Below are 19,084 nucleotides of genomic sequence, written 5' to 3'. Positions count from 1 at the left end.
GCCGAAAACACCATTTTCCATCGAACGTATCGGCGGCGGCCGTCTGGATCGCCCCTTTCGTGGTAGTGGTAGCGCGTAAGCAGTCCTTATTGTGAAAACAGAACGTGTACGAACCGTAGAAAGAAAGAAAGAAAGAAAGAAAGAAAGAAAGAAAGAAAGAAAGAAAGAAAGAAAGAAAGAAAGAAAGAGAAAGAAAGAAAGAAAGAAAGAAAGAAAGAAAGAAAGAAAGAAAGAAAGAAAGAAAGAGAACACGGCGGACAGGCTTCCTAAGGCAATAGAGCAGGGTAATACGCAATACGTAGAGGACACGCTCGGCTGCTCAAAAACTGTTTCTCCGCCAGGCTTCTTTCTGTTCGAACCGCGCACATAGGACTTCTTATGTACTACGGGGGACCAGCTTGGGCGCCGCCGTTACTACTCCCGATTGTATTTCTTCTTCTGTGTCACGCGTGTTTTATTTCTCTGTTTTTTTTTTTCTTCCTGCGACCGTGCTATGCGTGCGTCCTTGCGGCATGCGCCGTTTAAGGTTACCTCCCCGCTAGGCCTGCTCTGGCGCGTCCGCTCACGGCAGGCGGCCGATGACTTCTTTTTGCCGGTACGCGCGGAGCTTTCCTGTTCTTCCGTTAGCCACGGAAGGCCGCCCTGTAGCTTTTGAGTGTCTTCGCAGCGGCCTTGATTGCCTTTCTGAACGACATAGTAGCATATTTAGCTTCCTTCTTTTTTTTTTTTGCGTTGCAGCCGAAGAATTGCTACAGGACAGCGCATTTATAATAGCACGTGGCGAATGAACAAATGGTTAGCGAAACGTGCTAAGAAGACTAAGATTACTCGTGCCCGTTAAGCACGGCTGCACACTAAACGAAGGCACGACAGGATAGCGAAAATTTGCGACAATAACAGTTGCACGCCTCAAATACAACTGCCTGAAACTCTTAATGATTGCTGTTTTTGAGGGAGTTAAATGCTATGCTGCCGTCACGGCATCGATGCGTCGGGGAGTTCCCGGGTTACTTTTACGTATCTGGGTTACCTTAATCGGAATCGGAGGTAAAAGAGTGTTCCTGAGTCCGACAGCCGTCTAAACACGGTCGCCACGTATACGAACGCATTCTTATTCGCATGTAAGGGGGGAAAATGGGTTGCTGGCGTACTTCTTTTAGGTCACTACCATACCCACTTCTGACTATGCACGTTAGATACTGCTATATAATAGTGAAGTCAGCCTGAACCTGCGAGCGCCTCAAGCAGAAGTGCATGAACGCGCACAAGAGTTCACCGATGCTGCGTTCTAGATAGCTATGACGGGGCCTGTATTCTGCCGCAGCCATCCCGTGTTAGCGAAACACTATGCAGACTTCTATCCTGCACGTGGTAAGATACTTAAAAATAATGCGGGCACTAAAGGTCACAGTCGTTTTCACGCAGCTTTTATCACGAGGCAACCTGTCAAGACGCTGTTTAGCGGCGTGTGAAATATGAGCCTTCCATAAACACGATCGAGGTCGTTTACCTTTGGAGATCGCATCGTAACAACCCAGAATGGCGAATGCACTGACGTGAGAAGCATTTCGCGCGTTCTCTTTGCTTAAACAGAAGCGATACATAAACAGTCAGTCACGATTGCGTAAGTGTGTCAGTGAACGAGGTTCAAGCGGTGTACTGGCTGCCGGCGCTGGTATATGGGAAAATGTTTGCCTACACGTAGCAGTGTCGTTGGTGTTGACTAAAGCTACGGGAGATCCCAACCATATATTGAATGTCTTGTATCCATACTCCCTGAGACACTTGAAGGAAACTACAACGCTGAGCGACGTCTTTTCCAATGCTTTGTAAAAGAAGAAACAAAATGAAGCGGTCCGTTTCGTGATCTCACATTTAGCTCACGTAACATGAGCCCAGCCACTGATGACGTTTATGTTTACAGAAAGCATAAAACCACGCAAACAAAAATGAGTGCGACTGCGGAACTAAAAAGTAGGCCGCGCACGCCTCAGAGACCGAAGGTTATGCTGTGGTTACGGAACACCGCTGTGCCACCGTCTTTCGTGCACGGTGACACGGCACCACCTGCTGCGTCGTTATCGGTGAGGAGCATAAAACAACGCGTCACCCGCCATCTAAGCTTTCGGAGGAGCCGCACCAAGCGTGGACGACGCCCCTACAGCTCACTCGCCCTGATGACAACTGGAAGAAGGGCGTGGACCTTGCTCGGGGCTTCTTTCTCGCTACACCACGGCTCTGCCGCTCTCGCCCAAATCTGTATGCACATCACGGTTACCGCAATGTGTAAACAGTAGATGAAGAAGCGAAGCTACGGCGGTCGCACCCTTCGCGACTCGGTGAAGTCTTCTTGTCGCTGGCTGGAAAAACGCATTCCCTTCCGTTTGTATGGTATAGGTCAGGTCGGAGGTACGAGCCTGTGTCACCGAGGAGAGGTCGAGAGTGTCACCTTAACGGATATACGCGTATGTACCAACTCGCGCAGTCATCCTTCGCGCTATGCAAACATGGATGTTACCGGAGCGCTTCCTCGACCTTGCAGTGTAACCATGTAATGATTCGTTTGTTACGAGATTAAATATAACGTTGGGGCTTCCTTGTTTGATACGTGTCGCCAAGTTCGTTGCTCCAAGGGGCACCAGAGACGGAAAGCAATAACGAGCAAAGAATGCAATGGAATAAGACCTTTTTTTGTTCTGACGATATCTAAGGACGTTTTCGTGCGCAAATACGGCGTTGGCTATACTCGTGTAAGTAAAGGTAGTGTTTCAGGCATGCGATATACTTGCAAGGAGGTTGAAAAAAACCTCCTTGTATACTTGCACACTTGTGAACACAACTTACGAAGCTTTTGTATGATAATGAGCTTGTTGCAGTGAATGCGCATTTCCACGGCGTGACATAATTACCTTAATGGACAACTCTTAAACCAGCAGTATCTATCATAACGTGAACAGGTAAGGATACGCTGCAAGAGGGTAAACTTAAGACACGGATAGTGCACAAGAATATTGTTTGCATCCAAAGGCGCTGTTGAAAGCGATTAGAGCGCACTATAGTGTCGCATGTTTATGGCCACGGGTTCACTGACTTCTTCAGAATGCTTGTTTATCCGTATGTTCATAACTGCACTTTGCAATTTCAGGAGTACCAGTCAATTAACTTCTGCATCTCGGCTTCAATGTCCTTACCTGATCTAAAAAAGAACTATCACAATTCTCAAATTAGACATTCTCAATTAGGCAAAACAAGACTATCTGGATTAGAAATTGCTATGGATGCACCCTTTTAAGAAGTAAAACATCCATGTCTTAATGAGATGCGTGTCATGCTTACACACGAGCCAGGACTGTGAAAGTTAGGATTTCTCTCATAGCTGACACTATAGCGAGCGAAAACAATAGTGCGTCTCACATATAGAAATATAATGAGCATGCGTCATGTAATTCAGTGCAATATCAGGTCTCATACTTTTGCTTCGCAAAAATATAAGGTGTCCACAACATAAGAATCGCATCATATCTCATTCAAGGAGGAAGGAAAAGAGAGGAAGACATCTGACCCTAAATTTACCACTGAAGGATATATAGACACGTTTCTGCGACATGGCGTGATAGCACGTTGTTAGTGTTCACGAACGAGGCAAGTCGCGTAAACTGCGTAATTATGCGTAAATTGGCGTAACTTGACGTCCACAAGTCGTAGCTGTCACATATGAAAGCAGCCGTCCCGTAGAAAGTGCGACAGCTAGATCAGAAAAAACTACCTTGCCAAGCGAGCGGAAGGAAGACTACTATGGCCGGACTACATGCGTATACATTTACGGTAAGCATGGAACGGAGTGTATCTACGGAGTTGGAAAGTAACGACACGGTTATTCTCTTACAGGTATTCCCGAATGCCGGCACGTAAATCAGCTGGCAGACAGCAGTCATTGTAGCTCACGTGTACGTTATTGTGTTAGGAAAATTGCTATCATAAAGGTGAATTGCTCCGAACAACCTGCCGAATACGCGAGGCAAAGGAAATTCACGTTTCACGGGAAATTGCTGCTGGTCGCTTTGTGCTCATATATCCTGTTCTGTCCACTTACTGTTTACGCGTCCTTCAATCACGCTTCTGTAGCGACTCCGCTAATGCTAAGTGGCGATAATGGACGCATTGTTTTCACTCTGCACTCGTGACGTACATTATCACCTCGTACGATATTTGCTCAATACCTAATAGTTGCTTAGATGCCGTTGAGGTGACGCTCGACTGATACTGCAGATTAAGCGCTAGACCGCCAACAATATACTACAATATAAAACTATCAGCACGACATTAGGCATGTATTCAGTTTGCTTTTTAGGTCATTTAGGAATTAAGTTATACACTGTCCAGAGCAGAAACATCTACAATTTCCCAAAATTATTTATCAAGCACACAGTGCTCAGTTCAACCGTCTCACTTCGATATACTGTGACCAAGCGTGCCCTCATAAAATCTGGCATCCAGCGACAGCACCATTAGGTTTACACAAAAACAGAGCCTTCATATATATTACGCGGAACGGCAGGTGTAATGGAAGCAAACATGAAAAGGGCTGTATTAAATAACGCACACTAAAATGCGGCGAGCCGTAAGGGTGGTACGAAAATGGCATCAGCCTACGCGAACCTCTAATACCCTTGTTACACAGACAGCCTAAACCTCGGTTAGTGTAACCGCGGTTACGCATAACCGCGGTTCGCTTATGTTACACGGTATGCGAAACCGCGGTTATGCCGCTAACCGCGGTTGTACCAAACCGAGCTTGGCGACCTCGGTTTGGCAGTTAACCGAGAAAATGGCGGCCTTCATGGAGGACGTGTGCACGCCGGCGAGCTTTCGTGAAAAACAAATTGGACTGCAAGAACCACGGAAAGCCTGATTAGGCTTCGGGAAAACAGTTTGCATCATCTATGGAGCACCTCAAGGAATGCGAAAGTGGACGCGGCAATAACAGCCGATGGAATGCCGGACTACCGCCAGACGCAGAGCCATTCACGCCAAAGCAAGTCCGCTTTAACCGAGGACGCTTGTGCGCTGTGTAACATCGGCGAACCGTGGTTGGTGCTAACCGTGGTTCAACGCGGTCAACCGTGGTTGGTCGTAACTGCGGTTAGCTTGCCTGTGTAACAAGGGTATAAGAAATCACAAAGATAAATAGGGTAAAAAAAAAGGGTCACGGAGTACATGGATGCACGCACGTGTAGCGCGCGCTTAATGCGCCTGCAAATCGTCTTTCGGGTGTCGGCGACCGCACTCGGGAGGCCGTGGCGGCGCAGTCACCACACCCCGCTAACAGCATCCTTTCCCCCAAGGACAGGAGCGTCACGGCCAGGCATGTAAAGCCGCCGTACGGTTTCAAGCATTACCTATTCAACTATTCTTGGCTTCCTCGTATAGTCAGCGCAGTAACGGAACCGCACGAGCTGGCGACCAGTCATGCACACGGCTTCACTAGCAGTTAAGAGCGTCGCGGATGGATAGTACATCTCGGTCTGGCGACCAGAAAATTGGTTTTGCAAACACTGTTAGCTTTGCAGACAGGGGCATTTCTCGTGTTTTCGTGGCTCTTGAGGGGAAAAAAAAAAAAACGATTTGTATGCAGGATTCTGGGCTCTATTTCTTTAAGTCCGCGCATTTTGCGTGTACCCGGATGAATTCGTTCTTTGCTTTAGAGTTCATTTCTGGACACTACGGGCTTAAGTTCATGAAGCTTGTTTCTCTGATTACATTTCGCGCGACTGAGAATAGTCTTTTATTCTTGGCAGTAAGCACACGCACGCACGCACGCACGCACGCACGCACGCACGCACACACACACACACACACACACAAACACACACACACACAAACACACAAACAACAACAACAACAACAACGCGCGCGCGCTCTTTTCGGAGCGAGTATTGCTCTGCAAAGCTGGCTTTGCCACATCGCCGGTCTTGTTGTGGAGAAGCCAGCTTCGGCAGACGCTTTGTAGCGAACCACGCGTTCAGGATTTGCGATTATGAAGCGTGTCGCAAATACCGCACTAGCTTGCAAAATGACTGACTGCCAGTAGATTTGCACGCAGCTGATGGAAAGAGGGAGATGGATATATATATAAAAGTGCGAGGCGCAACGTAACATCCAACCATATAAAGCGTGCAAGTGTACCACAAATGCCAGCGAGTTCACTGCTATTCGAATTTTACAAGATCATAGCAAGCAGCACGTAGTGCCGTAATTGGTGAGACAGTACTCATCTAACGTGAAGTGGGTGTGCGCATGAGCGCCGCCTTTGGAGGTAGAAAGAAGCACAGTGACACCGCATCGTCCATGCTCCGAGCAAGATATATGCACGCTTGTTTACGCAGCACTCTAAGTGAATGGTGTCAGCGAAATTATTGCGAAGCTGCCGGATTTTCCTATCCTTACGAGCTCGTGCTGGCGAAGTCTTTTTGTTTGGCAGCTTGGCAAACAAAGCCTGAAAGAGAGGGCGGAGTGCCTCGTTTAACCATCACGCAAGTACGCTCACGTAGCCTATACGTTTTCGCCGTGGACGTCACGGGGCCTCTTCCGCTTTGGGGTAACTACGGTTCTTGCGGTTATAATAGAACTGTTAGTGCACAACCCCACGCACACCTGTCTAGACAGCCGTAACAGACTACAAACACAGTGTGCTTGCGCCATCTTTCGGGCATCGTTGAGCCCTTGCAGTTTGCTCTTAAGCGAGTGGTGTCTAAACGACAAGTCGCTGTTAGTATTACCGTACTTGGTGCAGGAAAAATCACTAATTCATTCAGCGATAGGCCAGGTGACGAGGTAAGGCGCGATCCTTTGAATGTTGTCTAGGCCTCGTCCAATATGCGACGATGTCGTCATATATTGCGTGAAGCCACCAAACGAAGATGCATGTAGAAAGAAAGAGCACTCGTTCAAACCTATCGACGATCTAGGTGTGAGACAGTGGATTTCCACCTATGCATACTCCCAGTGCATACAACTTACGTAACAGACTGTCATTATTAAAGAAGACTGATTATATATGTGCGTTCTGCTTACGAAGGTAGCTGATTATTAAACCTAACGCTGAAGCAGTATTTGTGATCGGTATCTTTTAAAATGCTGCAGCGCAGCGATCATTTCATGCAGGAACCATTATATAACACTATATCGCGTTTTAGTTGCGGTATGAAGGTCGTCGTTCGAAAACATTTTGCCGTGCAATGGCATACACTCAGAATAAGATCCCGGCTCTATATTGGCGCTTCGAACGCCAAGCTGAGGACGACAGCGGGCAGGTTCCCTTCCAATTACAATCGTACGCTTGCTTACGGATGCAAGATACTCCGCGTTATTAATCAAAAGACTGAGTTTCCTTTTGCGCCATTAGGACGGGTAACCGCAACACGTGCGAATAACGGCGAGTATACCAATCGCCCGAGGCACCTTCATGCCGAACGCGAAGAAGCTATAGCCCCTGTTATACACCCTACATTTTTCTCAAGGCGCTATGAATGAGAGAAAGAGAGAAAATTAGGCAGCTTGACAGGCCCGACGCAAGCGGCACACGCCCAATACATGCGCATATATATGTATATATATATATATATATATATATATATATATATATATATATATATATATATATATATATTATATATATATATATATATATATATATATATATATACACACACACACATAATACTGACCAGAGCAAGCACGCGTGCGCGCTTCGCGTTCCTTCCCTTCGCCGTGGGAGCGTAAGCCGGTCTGAAGGGCCAGGGCACCCAGCGCGCGGTGAATTATTGGGGGGGCCTCCCTCCTCACAGCCACCGAATGTGGGACGCCGCGGAGCATTTATTAGGGGCGAAACGCAATTAGAGCCGCCGTCAGCCCGCAGGGCGGTGTCTGTGCGTACACGTATGTGTGTGTGTGTGCGCGCGCGCCAGCGCCGCTCAGGCGGTTGCCGCAGCCTAAACGTCGCCCCCAGGGGCGATCCGTCATGAGAACCGCCCCAGACGAAAGGAGTTCTCCTACTCGGTGCGATCTCTCTTCGGCGAACGTGTATACACACGAGGCTATTCGAAGAAGAACGCACTCTCGGCCAGACCTGTATGGGGCCTCGCCGTGTATAATAGTAGAATCAGCGGCCTATAGCGCAGCACGAGACCAGTCCGCGCACCGAGTTCTGAAGGGGCGTCCGCAGCGTCCTCGTTGCGAAAACATGAACGATTCCATTCAATGGATGCGGCACATCGCGGGCGCCCCTAAAGCGTGTTACGGCGATTCGCCTTAATTCGCGCGCTCAATGCGGAGGGAGGTTTTCTGTTATCCGTCTTTTTTTTCCCTGCGCTGAGGTGTGGGTGGCTGTCCTCAAAGACGTAGCCGCTGTTATAGCATCGCTGTCTTTTTATAAGCGGGTTTTCCTTGTAAGCCGGGCTGCTGCCTTCGAAGCATCTACTTCCCACGGACCGTGAACGAAGAGAAAGCCATCTCCACGAAAACACCGCAGAAATATCGCGGATGACACGCACGCGGGCGACTCAAATTGTTTTTCCATGCATTAGACGACTGACTGAAGTATATAGGGCAGGCGCAAAGGAATAGTGCGTCCAAATTTTGTAGCGCGACCTCCCCTTGGTACTTACGTGCGTGTCAGAGATCGAATGTTTAGCTCATGTGTGTACACGCAACAAGACTTCGCGCTGCGTCATGTCTTTTATGCATAGGTCGGCAACCTCATTGATGGGCCGACTCAGACTCACTCAAACTCATATCGAGCCGTGAGTCTGAGTCCGAGTGAGTCCGGTCGAGGAAAATTTTGGCGAGTCTGAGCCCGAGTGAGCCCTCAGAGCGAAATATATTTGAGCGAGTCTGAGTTAGCTTCATATTTTTTTCGCCGACTTATGGTCCTATCTACTCATTTTCACCATTGTTATCAGCCTTATCAGCCTTATGTCAGCTCATGTCCATACTCACGTCTACTCACGCATACTTCAATGCACTATAGCATCCATACGCCAGCTCAATGTTTATTGATGAGAGGCGTGAAATTACCGAAATAGGGGGGGGGGTGCCTTACTTTCCATCCGCAATCTCGTTGACGGGAAGTTTTTGATCAAAATATCTCGTGTGAGTCATGTCTCTCAATAAAAATGCCTTTACTGGATAGCAACCACTGATAACTCGTATTTGAAGGTACGAGATCAAAAGGCGTGCCGCACTGTAGCGCACCGTAGAGACTCATTAGTGCGAACACACTCGTGAGTCGACTCACTCAAGACTCAGTTCGAGCCATGAGTCTACGTCTGAGTGAGTCCGGGTGAGTAATATTTTGGTGAGTCTGAGTCCTAGTGAGTCCGATTGAAACATATTTTAGTGATTCTGAGTCCGAGTGAGTCCGGTTGAGGAACATTTTGGTGAGTCTGAGTCCGAGTGAGCCCTATGCGCAAAATGTATTTCTTGAGCGAGTTTGAGTTAACTCCACCTTTTTTTTCCCTAACGATGCTTCTCTATGTATAGACCATGCATACCGTTTCGAGTGTTCATGTCGTAGGTGTCGTTTTTTTTATTTTTGACTGGCGCAAAACGCTTGAATAACCTCATCACATGATGCACACGGCAGGGTGCTTATCTCGCAGGCTTTTTCGTTCGTGAAAACTGTTTACCATCGGCCGAAGGCAGCATTCCGTAATGATATGTGCCATGTTACCATTGGTTTGCACCTGTTCGGGCGAACTACACAGCGGATGAGCGCATTTGTACGTACGGGCTCTGATGAGTTCGAGCCTACAATCAGATGAAAATAAAGCTCAAGTCATATAGGATGAAAAATGGATCGGATGACCGAACTAATGAAATGCTTGAGCTTATGAGCCTGTGTATTTAGCTTAAGTAAAAGAGAAAAATCACAATACTGTTTAGAAAAGCCCAAACTTCCCAGTAAATGTCGGAGAATGAATAACATAAACTTTGTTGCCGTATGCTTGCGACGTTAGATTACCCCACATAACCCTTGAAGTTATATATTAGAATAATCTTTCGATAATTGTAGCTGACGAGTTTTGTGAATGAACGCTCACGGCCGGTATATGCTAAACAAAAATACACTTTTGTTTATTAGCCACTGTGCGTTCACATTTATAGCTGTGTCGACAGCGGGGCCTACTGCGCATTCTTTGCGCAGTCACGACTTTCAATCTGTTTGAGGGATTCGTCATTAACAAGTTTTCGTTTGATCATACCTTCGTTTATTACCTAACTAGGGACGCAAACTTTAAGTTCATGGTTAAATATGCTTTTGTATATTTGTATTACAAATGCATTATTATTATTATTATTATTATTATTATTATTATTATTATTATTATATTATTATTATTATTATTATTATTATTATTATTATTATTCCTCGATGCGAGTGCAACAGGGACGCACTTCCGCATAGTCCTTTTGCGTGACATAAATACGTTCTAGAAAATACAAGATGTGAAGGCATTCGCAAAAGCTTGCTATACTAGCTATACTAGTAGCAGACTCAATTACTCAATGACAAGGCCAGGATTCAGAGCTTGGAAAATGCGAAGGCGATTGCTTAATTCGACACCCTGGTCTAGGCGTGGGTGCCTTGCAAAACACGCACCGGTCTCGTACAGCGAACACCTCGAAGGTTGTGGTCGTGGAGTCGCCTTTCTTTCTTTTTCTTTCTTTCTTTCTTTCTTTCTTTCTTTCTTTCTTTCTTTCTTTCTTTCTTTCTTTCTTTCTTTCTTTCTTTCTTTCTTTCTTTCTTTCTTTCTTTCTTTTATTTGAAGCTGTTCTCTCGAAGAGAACAAATCACCGTTGGCAAGGTCCTGTAGCCCACTTTCGAGTATTGCGCCCAGTCAATCCGTCAGCGCTGTGGAAACGTTACGCCACCGAAAAATTCAGCGCGGGAAACGAAAACTTGGACGCCAAGAAACCACCAAGATGCGACCAGGAAGCCAGGACACAAAAATAAGGAAAACGCAATTAAATGCAGAAAAGATTTTAAAAAAAGGAGAACAAAACTGCGCACAAACGGCATGTGACGCGCGCGATAATTGCGACACGTGGTCCCCGATTTAGGCGCGGCGCCGAGGACTCGCGCAGCGTTGAGGGCGAGGGCAGCGTGCGACTTTTTTTTTTTTCTTCGTTTTGTTGTTCGGTGTGTTCGCCAGCTGATTTTGCGGATCCGACACCCACGGATCGGTGGGGCATACAACGCACGCTCTCTGGGAACGCAAGGGCGAACGAAGCCGCCGTTTTGCGCAACCAACTCTCGAAGTACTTGCTTGCACCGGCAAACACAACGAACGGCCAGTGAAGGCTTGACATCAACGCGCGCAGCGGAGCGCACCCCCTTCGCGTCTCCGCGCGCCTTCGTGCGCTCCGCGTGACGTGGCTCCATCTGTCGACAGGGCTTCAAACTGCGTTTGAGGAGGGAGAGCCTTGGAAAGCAGCAGGTGGTGCTGGAAGATGTTGCGGAAAGAATGGACGGAAAAGAAGAACGCCGGGCCCCCGGCGCTCCGCCCCATTGTTCGGAGAGGCGTTGCGAATCTTTCCGGTGTCTTAATACGGACATGGAAAGTGGGAATATTTTTGATACACACGGGCTAAGCGTAAAGGTCCTATGGGGACTTCGAAATATGCTTAGTCGTTTTTAAAGTGAGGATGCAGTGTTTGGGTGATTAAGTTTGCACACGTTCGGCAGTGACGTTTGCAAGATTTGCCTTCTATGCTACTGTCATAGGAGAACACCCCGTGTGGCTAATGTGGATTGCCGGGTGAATGCCTTTCCCCGCACGCATGTGCTTTAAAAACCGGTAGTTGGGATGGTAATGCGCGTTTATGGTTTAAATTGACTTAGTTGATGATATTGGCTCATTCAGAACACCGAAAAATTTGGAACAATACCCGATAAGCCATCTTCCGAACTGTGCCGTATTTCTCCATTTCTCCAGAGTTACTCGACGGCGAGCAGTTTAAAAAAAAAAGAAGGAAAAGTTATACTTTTAAAACGGCACCACGAATTCAACAACTTTCAGTTAGCAACGTCGGGAGTGTACGCCCTTATGATAACATGTATACTTACGGTAGTAGTTGGTCGTAAATATGCGTGTTATTAGAAGGACAAGTGCGCTTTCTCGTCGTTGCTAAGTGAAAGTTATTCAAATTAGGGCGGCCTTTTGAAAAATAGGTTTTTCAGAATGATGGCCATACAGTTAAGCTAGCGCGCTAGGGTGAAGCGCTCGATTGGCTTGTACGCGCAGTATGCGAAAGGAAACAAATCGCGGTCGAGAGAGTCCATCCGGATCGAGCTTGATCACGTGACACCGGAATAAGACGACTCTGTAGAGTCTTAAATTTTAATGTGTTCACGTTCTAGTGAGTAAATATAGCAAATGCAAATATAAATACCTGCAGAAAACCTGTATTCGCGCTTATAATCATTTTTAAACTCCATACACTTACGGACCCAACCCAGAACATACAGCGAGCATGTATGTATACGCCTAAAACCAGGCAGTTCGGCACACCGGCCAAACAGTACTGCTGTGCCGGAAAGCGCAGACTACGCTAATGTTCGTACGACATTGTGGAATGGGAAACAGCACTAGGTGTAAAATTTTTCTAAATAAACATTTTACACATGACAACACTACCACTAATGACCTGCGCTGCGTATTATCGCCTGTACATGGTGCATTCTTGTACAGTCTATAGAAAACGACCAACAGCGCGAACATGACAAGACAGAGACGGACTAAGCGCTTAGTCCGTCTCTGTAGTGTCATGTCGTGTCCGTGTTTTTTGCGCAAATGCCATTCACAACGGAATACCAAGTCGTCAAACGCTCTGTTCTCATTTTCTATCGACATTTCCCGACCGGCCCAAATAAGCATAGAATAACAGAGAGCTGAGCTAATTGGTAAGTATTCATTCTAAAAAGACGGGGCGTGCAAACACGGACACAAGAAAGAAGTCAGGACGCCACAAAAGCCGCACTCTCGTACATAAGCACTCTCTTACAGTTTGTCGCACACAACTTACATTGCAGACATTCGTGCTAACACAAACAAACGAAACAAAAACTACATTTTCCGTTGCTGTTGAACGTGATGTGGCGTCAGTTTCCTCAGTTGTACCGATCGGGATCTCCGCGCGTTTTCTTTGGCACCATATGCAGGGACTGAAGAAGACACGGCGTTAGGCGAATCCTTTGCCTACAGCAAATGAGGCATTTTCTATTCAGCACACGTCAAGCGAAGCAAATGTTCCAACCCCTCTCCGCTTCTTGTACGCATATATTTCACACCCCACAAGAAAGATAAGGCGAATCTGGAACGAATTCCTCCTCCCGTCCTTTTTTTTTTTTTTTCCTTCCCTGCACTGCCTACTGCGTGAAGACAGAAAAGGTTGCGCGACGTTATGCAGATGCACTGAGGGACTTCAGGTGTGGGAAGCCGCGCGCCCAGCTGGTGACACTTTAAGCGAGCAAATCTATGCGCCCGACAAAGACACACTTGGAGTGAGAAGAAAGATGCGAAAATGCGAAGTGGAGCACTCTCACGAGCCGGCGCGAGGGATGATATGCATACTCGGGGGTTGGCCTCCCTCGGCGTCACATGCCCGACACGCTTATCTTGCTGTGGCCGTTGCGTCAGAAAGAGGCGACTCGCTCGCGCACGCGCTCTTGTTGACGAGCCGCTTATCGAGGCGTGTCGAGTCGCGTGTCACATCCGGGGCGCGGTGACTTCAAGGCGGCTGGAAAGACGTCTGGCGAAATTGTTGGCACCGCGAGACAAAGGCCGCGCGTTTGACGCTTTTGATACGCATGTATGAACAGCGCGTGCAAGGATGAGTGAGTAAGGTCATGCCGAAATTTCATGCCTGTGAACGTTTTAACCGCGATCTTCACGCGAACCTAAACGACATGAAGCATTAAGGGGGAGAGGGTCGGGTGAAGAGGGAAACGAAGAAGACGCGTACACATTCCCTGCCTATACTGTTCCAGTCGATGCAGCACCATAAGCACGCTTATAAAATTTTGAGTTATCTATAGGGCGATTTCTCGCTGTTCGTTAGTCATCAGCAAAGTAGGTGTTCAGTCTCATAACGTGTTGCGTCAGATGTTGCCTTCACAGGTCGAAAACTGCGAAATACTTAAAAGGTCACACAAATCCTGTAGATATTCATGTATTTACACACACACACACACACACACACACACACACACACACACACACACACACACACACACACACACACACACACACACACACACACACACACACACACACACACACACCTGCATAAAAGTTAATTAAAAGTCAGCTAAAAGTTAATTAAATCTAATTGGCTTCTGGAGTTTTACGTGTCAAAACCACGATATGATTGTGAGGCATGCAACAGTGGAGGATACCGGATGAAGTTTGGCCACCTTGTGTTTTAACAGCGAAACTGTTTAGCAAATCGTTCCTTCTCCGGCAAACCAAAATATTATCATCATCATAAACGGGTATGTGCCACAGAAATTCGGTAAACGACGACGTGCCCGTAGATCTAGGAAAGGTGCGAACGCTTGGTTTCAGCACGAGGTTCTGTCTTTGTAGTTTGGACATCCGTGTCGCGTCTGTGACCGTCTGTGATTTAATTCGAACCTTTCTGCGCGTAGATGTACGAGAGGTGCGAACGCTTTGTTTCAGCGCGAGGTTCTGTCTCTGCAGTTTGGACATCCGTGTCGTGTCTGTGATGTCTGTGGTTTAACTCAAACCTCTCTGCACTGAAAATCAACGTAGAAACAAGCTAGCATCACCTATAGACTAGCAACGACCTAGAAGCAACCTAGAAACAACCTGCATCACCTAGCTAAGGCCTGGAAACAACCTAGAAGCAACCAGATTAGTCTTCAGAACCGTTCAGTTTCGTTGTTTCAAGCCTTGCGCGGCTTAGTGCAAGCTTCGCCAAATTTTTTTTTTTAAACGTGCATCTAAATCTAAATACACGGTACTTCTTGAATTCCACCCCTATGGAAATGTAGGCATAGTGGCCGGGAATCGAACCCGTGTTCTCGAGCAAGCGCGACACCTCAACTGCTGAGCTACCATGGCGGGTCCGCGGTACGAAAGTCTTGTTTGTGTGGTTGTGCCGTCTCTTCACTCGCCGCATGCGTGCATACATACATACATACATACATACATACATACATACATACATACACAACATACATACATACATACATACATACATACATACATACATACATACATACATACATACATACATACATACATACATACATACATACGCACGTTCGACTGCGCGAACGTGTACGCGCTCTGCCGTACGTGCGTGTGATGGAATATTAAACAACGACGTGAAGGAAATGAAAAGCAGAGCAGGTTGATGTATGTGCTAATCGGGTTGTCATCGTCCCGGTAGCATTCGTGGCTGCACCGCACGCCCCCACCTAGCGGCACTGTATATCGTGGGACCAGCAACACACACAACCTGTCACGGGCACGTCGTCTCCTGTAACGTAACCCGAACCACGCAGGAAATGGGAACGCAGGTCCTTGCCGCGAACTAGAAAGGGGTGACTCGCGCGGCCTGCACGTGAAGGGCGGTGAAACAATGCCGGTCAAAGGTGTCGAGGTGCGTCAAAAAAGGCTTGTACGCTGGCCCGTATGTACGGTGTCAGCGTCGGAAAGCAGTGCCGCGCGGCTATTGTCGCTTGCCAGACCACCAGGTGCAGCGCGAGAGAACCCACTTCCCTTTTTCTCTATGCGCCGTAAGCCAGGCCGTAAAAGGAGAGGCGAAAGCGGAGCAGAGCGGAGAAGCCGAACACACGTCGATTGTCTCTGCAATCGCGTGCTGGCCTCGATGCGTACTCTCTGGAACCGGAAGTACGCCACGGCAGACGTGCTGTGCAAAGTGCGGGAAATGCTTCGGTAGCCGCGTGTTCCTTGATTACTTTTTCCGCCTCCGCGAGTATAGTTAAACTGCCGTTCCAACGTCGTCGTCGTTCGGCGAGTTCCGGAAGCAGGAAAGAAAAAAAAAAAAAAAACGCGATCGCGCGGACTGTGTGATGGGAACAGCCGTTATAGCGTGCGAAGCCGACGAAGCTTCTGTTCTTTGGCCATAGCTAACGTGGGTTAACGATTAACAAGGAAACTTAACTAGCTCTCCACGCTTTCGAAGTTCGACGTGGCGCCGCATGTGCGGTATGTAGAAACCCTATAGCGTCCTGCTCCCAGAGCTTTTTGGGAAGATACACAGAGACCCACTAAGAAACACCATTTTAAACTTGGTTGTTTGTAGATGGGAGGGTGCACGATAGTAGAAATAGAATATTTCAGTTCCTGGTCGGTTCTGTTCTAACTTGCTTGCTGCGGAGAGGTTGAGGCTTATATCAACCTCGGCTGCTCCGTTTGTATACACTCTGCAGCGTAAAAAAAATTAAATAAAAATAAAAAAGTAATTAAAATATAGGTATCTGTGGCGGCTGAGGAAGGATAGATGATCGTTACTATACTGGCAGTAAGGAAGTCAGTAAGTTTCTTAAACGAGCAAATTAACGTCCACGTCGTTTTGAAGATTTCAAGCGTTTCGGTGAGCTGCAAGTTACATGATCTCATCACAAGTGCTAGTTTGCGATGCAGATGCAAGTGGACTCAATCTGTGGCAGAATCACCTTCAGCGACATTGTTGGCGAATGCATGTCTTGCCCACGCACGCAACACGACGTGACCCTCATGGTTACGTCGTTTTGTGCATCTTTTTAAGACATCGACGCTGCTGAAGACGAAGCAGCCACATACATATTGAGTCCACTTATTTAAACACGGGAACTACAACAACCGATATATATTAAGGCGAAATAAGTGATAGTTAAGTGCATAAGGTGAATCAAACGCGAGTTAAGGTTATTTAAAGGGAGGCAAATATAATTTAGTTAATGTCTCGTGAAAGCATTGGCTTACACCGGTCCTCTCCTTAGCCTTAACTATAGTGACTGTCAATTTTTTCTTACCTCCTTGCAGGTAAACCTTGAGGGAGGAAAGGTGCGCTATCATTATGCGCTTCAGATGGATTTGTTGCAGTGCGATGGTAAGAAGTCATATACGTTGTCTAAGATCGCACGAAAATCGCGAGGCAGACGAGAGAGGCACAGGACGACCTCGCGTTATCGTATTTTCCGAGCACTCGAATATACCTGCAGCTATGTATATATACCTTCGCCGACTCCTTCGGTCTCTCGGCCTTCTTTTATTTTAACGAGTGTATGGGCGCAGTATACCGCGTAAACAGATAGGCAGCGAGGCTTGATAAGAGGCTGTCGTTAATCATCCCGTTTTAGAGCTAATGGACCGAGCTAAGTGCGACTTTTCTCGACGATTACAGTGCGTGAAGCGCATTTTCATGCACCCGTTTAACTCGGCAGGCGTCCACAGCTGTGTCCTTGACAGGCGCGCAGTGGATACTTGCATATTTATTACGTCACGAGGAAATGCCTGGATGCACTCGGCCGAGCGCAAACGTGCATATGGGCGCTTTCTTTTTTGCATCGCGCCACGGCCGTACAACTTACGACGACGGTCCCGAGCTCTTCACGACAGCTGCAAGGCTTACTCGTTGTGATACATTGTACGTGCCACAAAGTGTGGTATAGCTTATAAACACGGAGAACGGCGAGAGAACCCCCATGAATCTAGCTCGCGCACTGTTTGTTGACATTTATAAGCACGAGACTCAAAAAAACATTTGTATAGCCCTATATATACAGCGCGAGTTGGAAACACGCATTCGTTCTGCAAACGTGTCGTTTGCTCACTGACGCGCATATACACGCATTCAATCCACATTGCGCGTGGTGCCGACACCCTCCACGACTGGCCAAATCGAAGTCGCGACTAATCCACGGCCTCACTGACTGTGTGTATACGTGTGAGCGCACGAGAAAAAGCGAAATAGAAAGCAAACGAAAGCAACGAAACAAACAAATGCCGCGCCGATATGGACTGCCGCTATGCATGTATCCGCGGCGTGCATTTTAATGAAACCGCGCTACGGCTAAAGCCGTTCTGATGCCCACGTAACTTGGGAGCGTCGCTTTAACACACATCCGGGAGGCTCGCGAGCAGCGTCCTTTTCTTTTTTTTTTCAATGTGTTCATACAGGTGTGTGCGTTTGTTGGTTTGTATTTGAGCGCGCTGTCGAGCGCGCTAGCTGTTTCAATCGAAGCCCGGCGCTTCAAGGCTGAAATCGCGCGAGGCAAGCGCGCGCGCTATGAATCATGCAGGGCATTGCGTGTGTTTGTACATATATGCACACTGACCTTGCTGCGAGGGCATGGCTGGCGTGGACGGCGGCGATGGAGGGCCCGTGGTCACCGGAATGATGATGGGCCGCATGGTCGCTGCTGTTGTTGCGGCTGCGTCACATCACCTACGCACAGAGAGAACAAAAAAGAATGCGTTAGGAAGGAAAACATCGAGCGGATGTATGTGTACACACATGCCGTGAGTGAAAGAAAGAGGACAACGGTATGCCGCCCAGCATCATTAAGTAAAAGGAAGATTAGGCGAAGCTGTGTATATCGATGGAAATGGGGCCGAGGACGCCATATAGAATCTCGGTATGCAGTCTTTCAACGCGAAGTTACTTCGCACGAAGGAACTTTTGTAGTTTTGGAGACCATGTAATGACAAGTTGGCTGTAACGCAAACAAAATGTCGAATCCCACACCCTTTGTGCTCAGCAAAATTGACGAGAATTTTCCCGCGGAATGTAAACGTTGTGGACACACTCCCTGTCTAGTTTGACCATATGTTCTGGCTGTGTCCCCGCCAAAGCGCCTCGGATCTCAACAAGTGAGAAGGACTGGAGTTGGGGCATATGCAGTGAAGTCCTCCAAGAGCAACTCCCGGCAGTCCGGAGAGCTCACGACATCGGGAAAGCCTTTGTCCTATCGGTGCTTACGTGGGCGCGGAGCCACCGACTTAGCCTGGGGGCTTTGCCCTCGGGCCCTAGTTTCTCTGTACCATAA

The 19,084-nt window shown here is 47.6% G+C and overlaps 1 protein-coding gene across 1 annotated transcript in view; it reads right to left on the bottom strand.

The window, feature by feature from the left end:
- Positions 1-18,449, bottom strand: part of LOC119387283 (uncharacterized) — a 61,736-nt gene extending 43,287 nt beyond the window's left edge. The window contains 1 exon segment of the mRNA XM_049414149.1: positions 18,374-18,449. Coding sequence (XP_049270106.1) covers positions 18,374-18,449 — 76 coding nt within the window.
- Between the last annotated feature and the right edge of the window lie 635 nt (positions 18,450-19,084).

This window comes from Rhipicephalus sanguineus, chromosome 3 (genome assembly GCF_013339695.2).
Source record: "Rhipicephalus sanguineus isolate Rsan-2018 chromosome 3, BIME_Rsan_1.4, whole genome shotgun sequence".
Classification (NCBI taxonomy): Eukaryota; Metazoa; Arthropoda; class Arachnida; order Ixodida; family Ixodidae; genus Rhipicephalus; species Rhipicephalus sanguineus.
The sequence above is the reverse complement of the archived record's forward strand: the minus strand, read 5'-3'. Positions and strand labels throughout refer to the sequence as shown.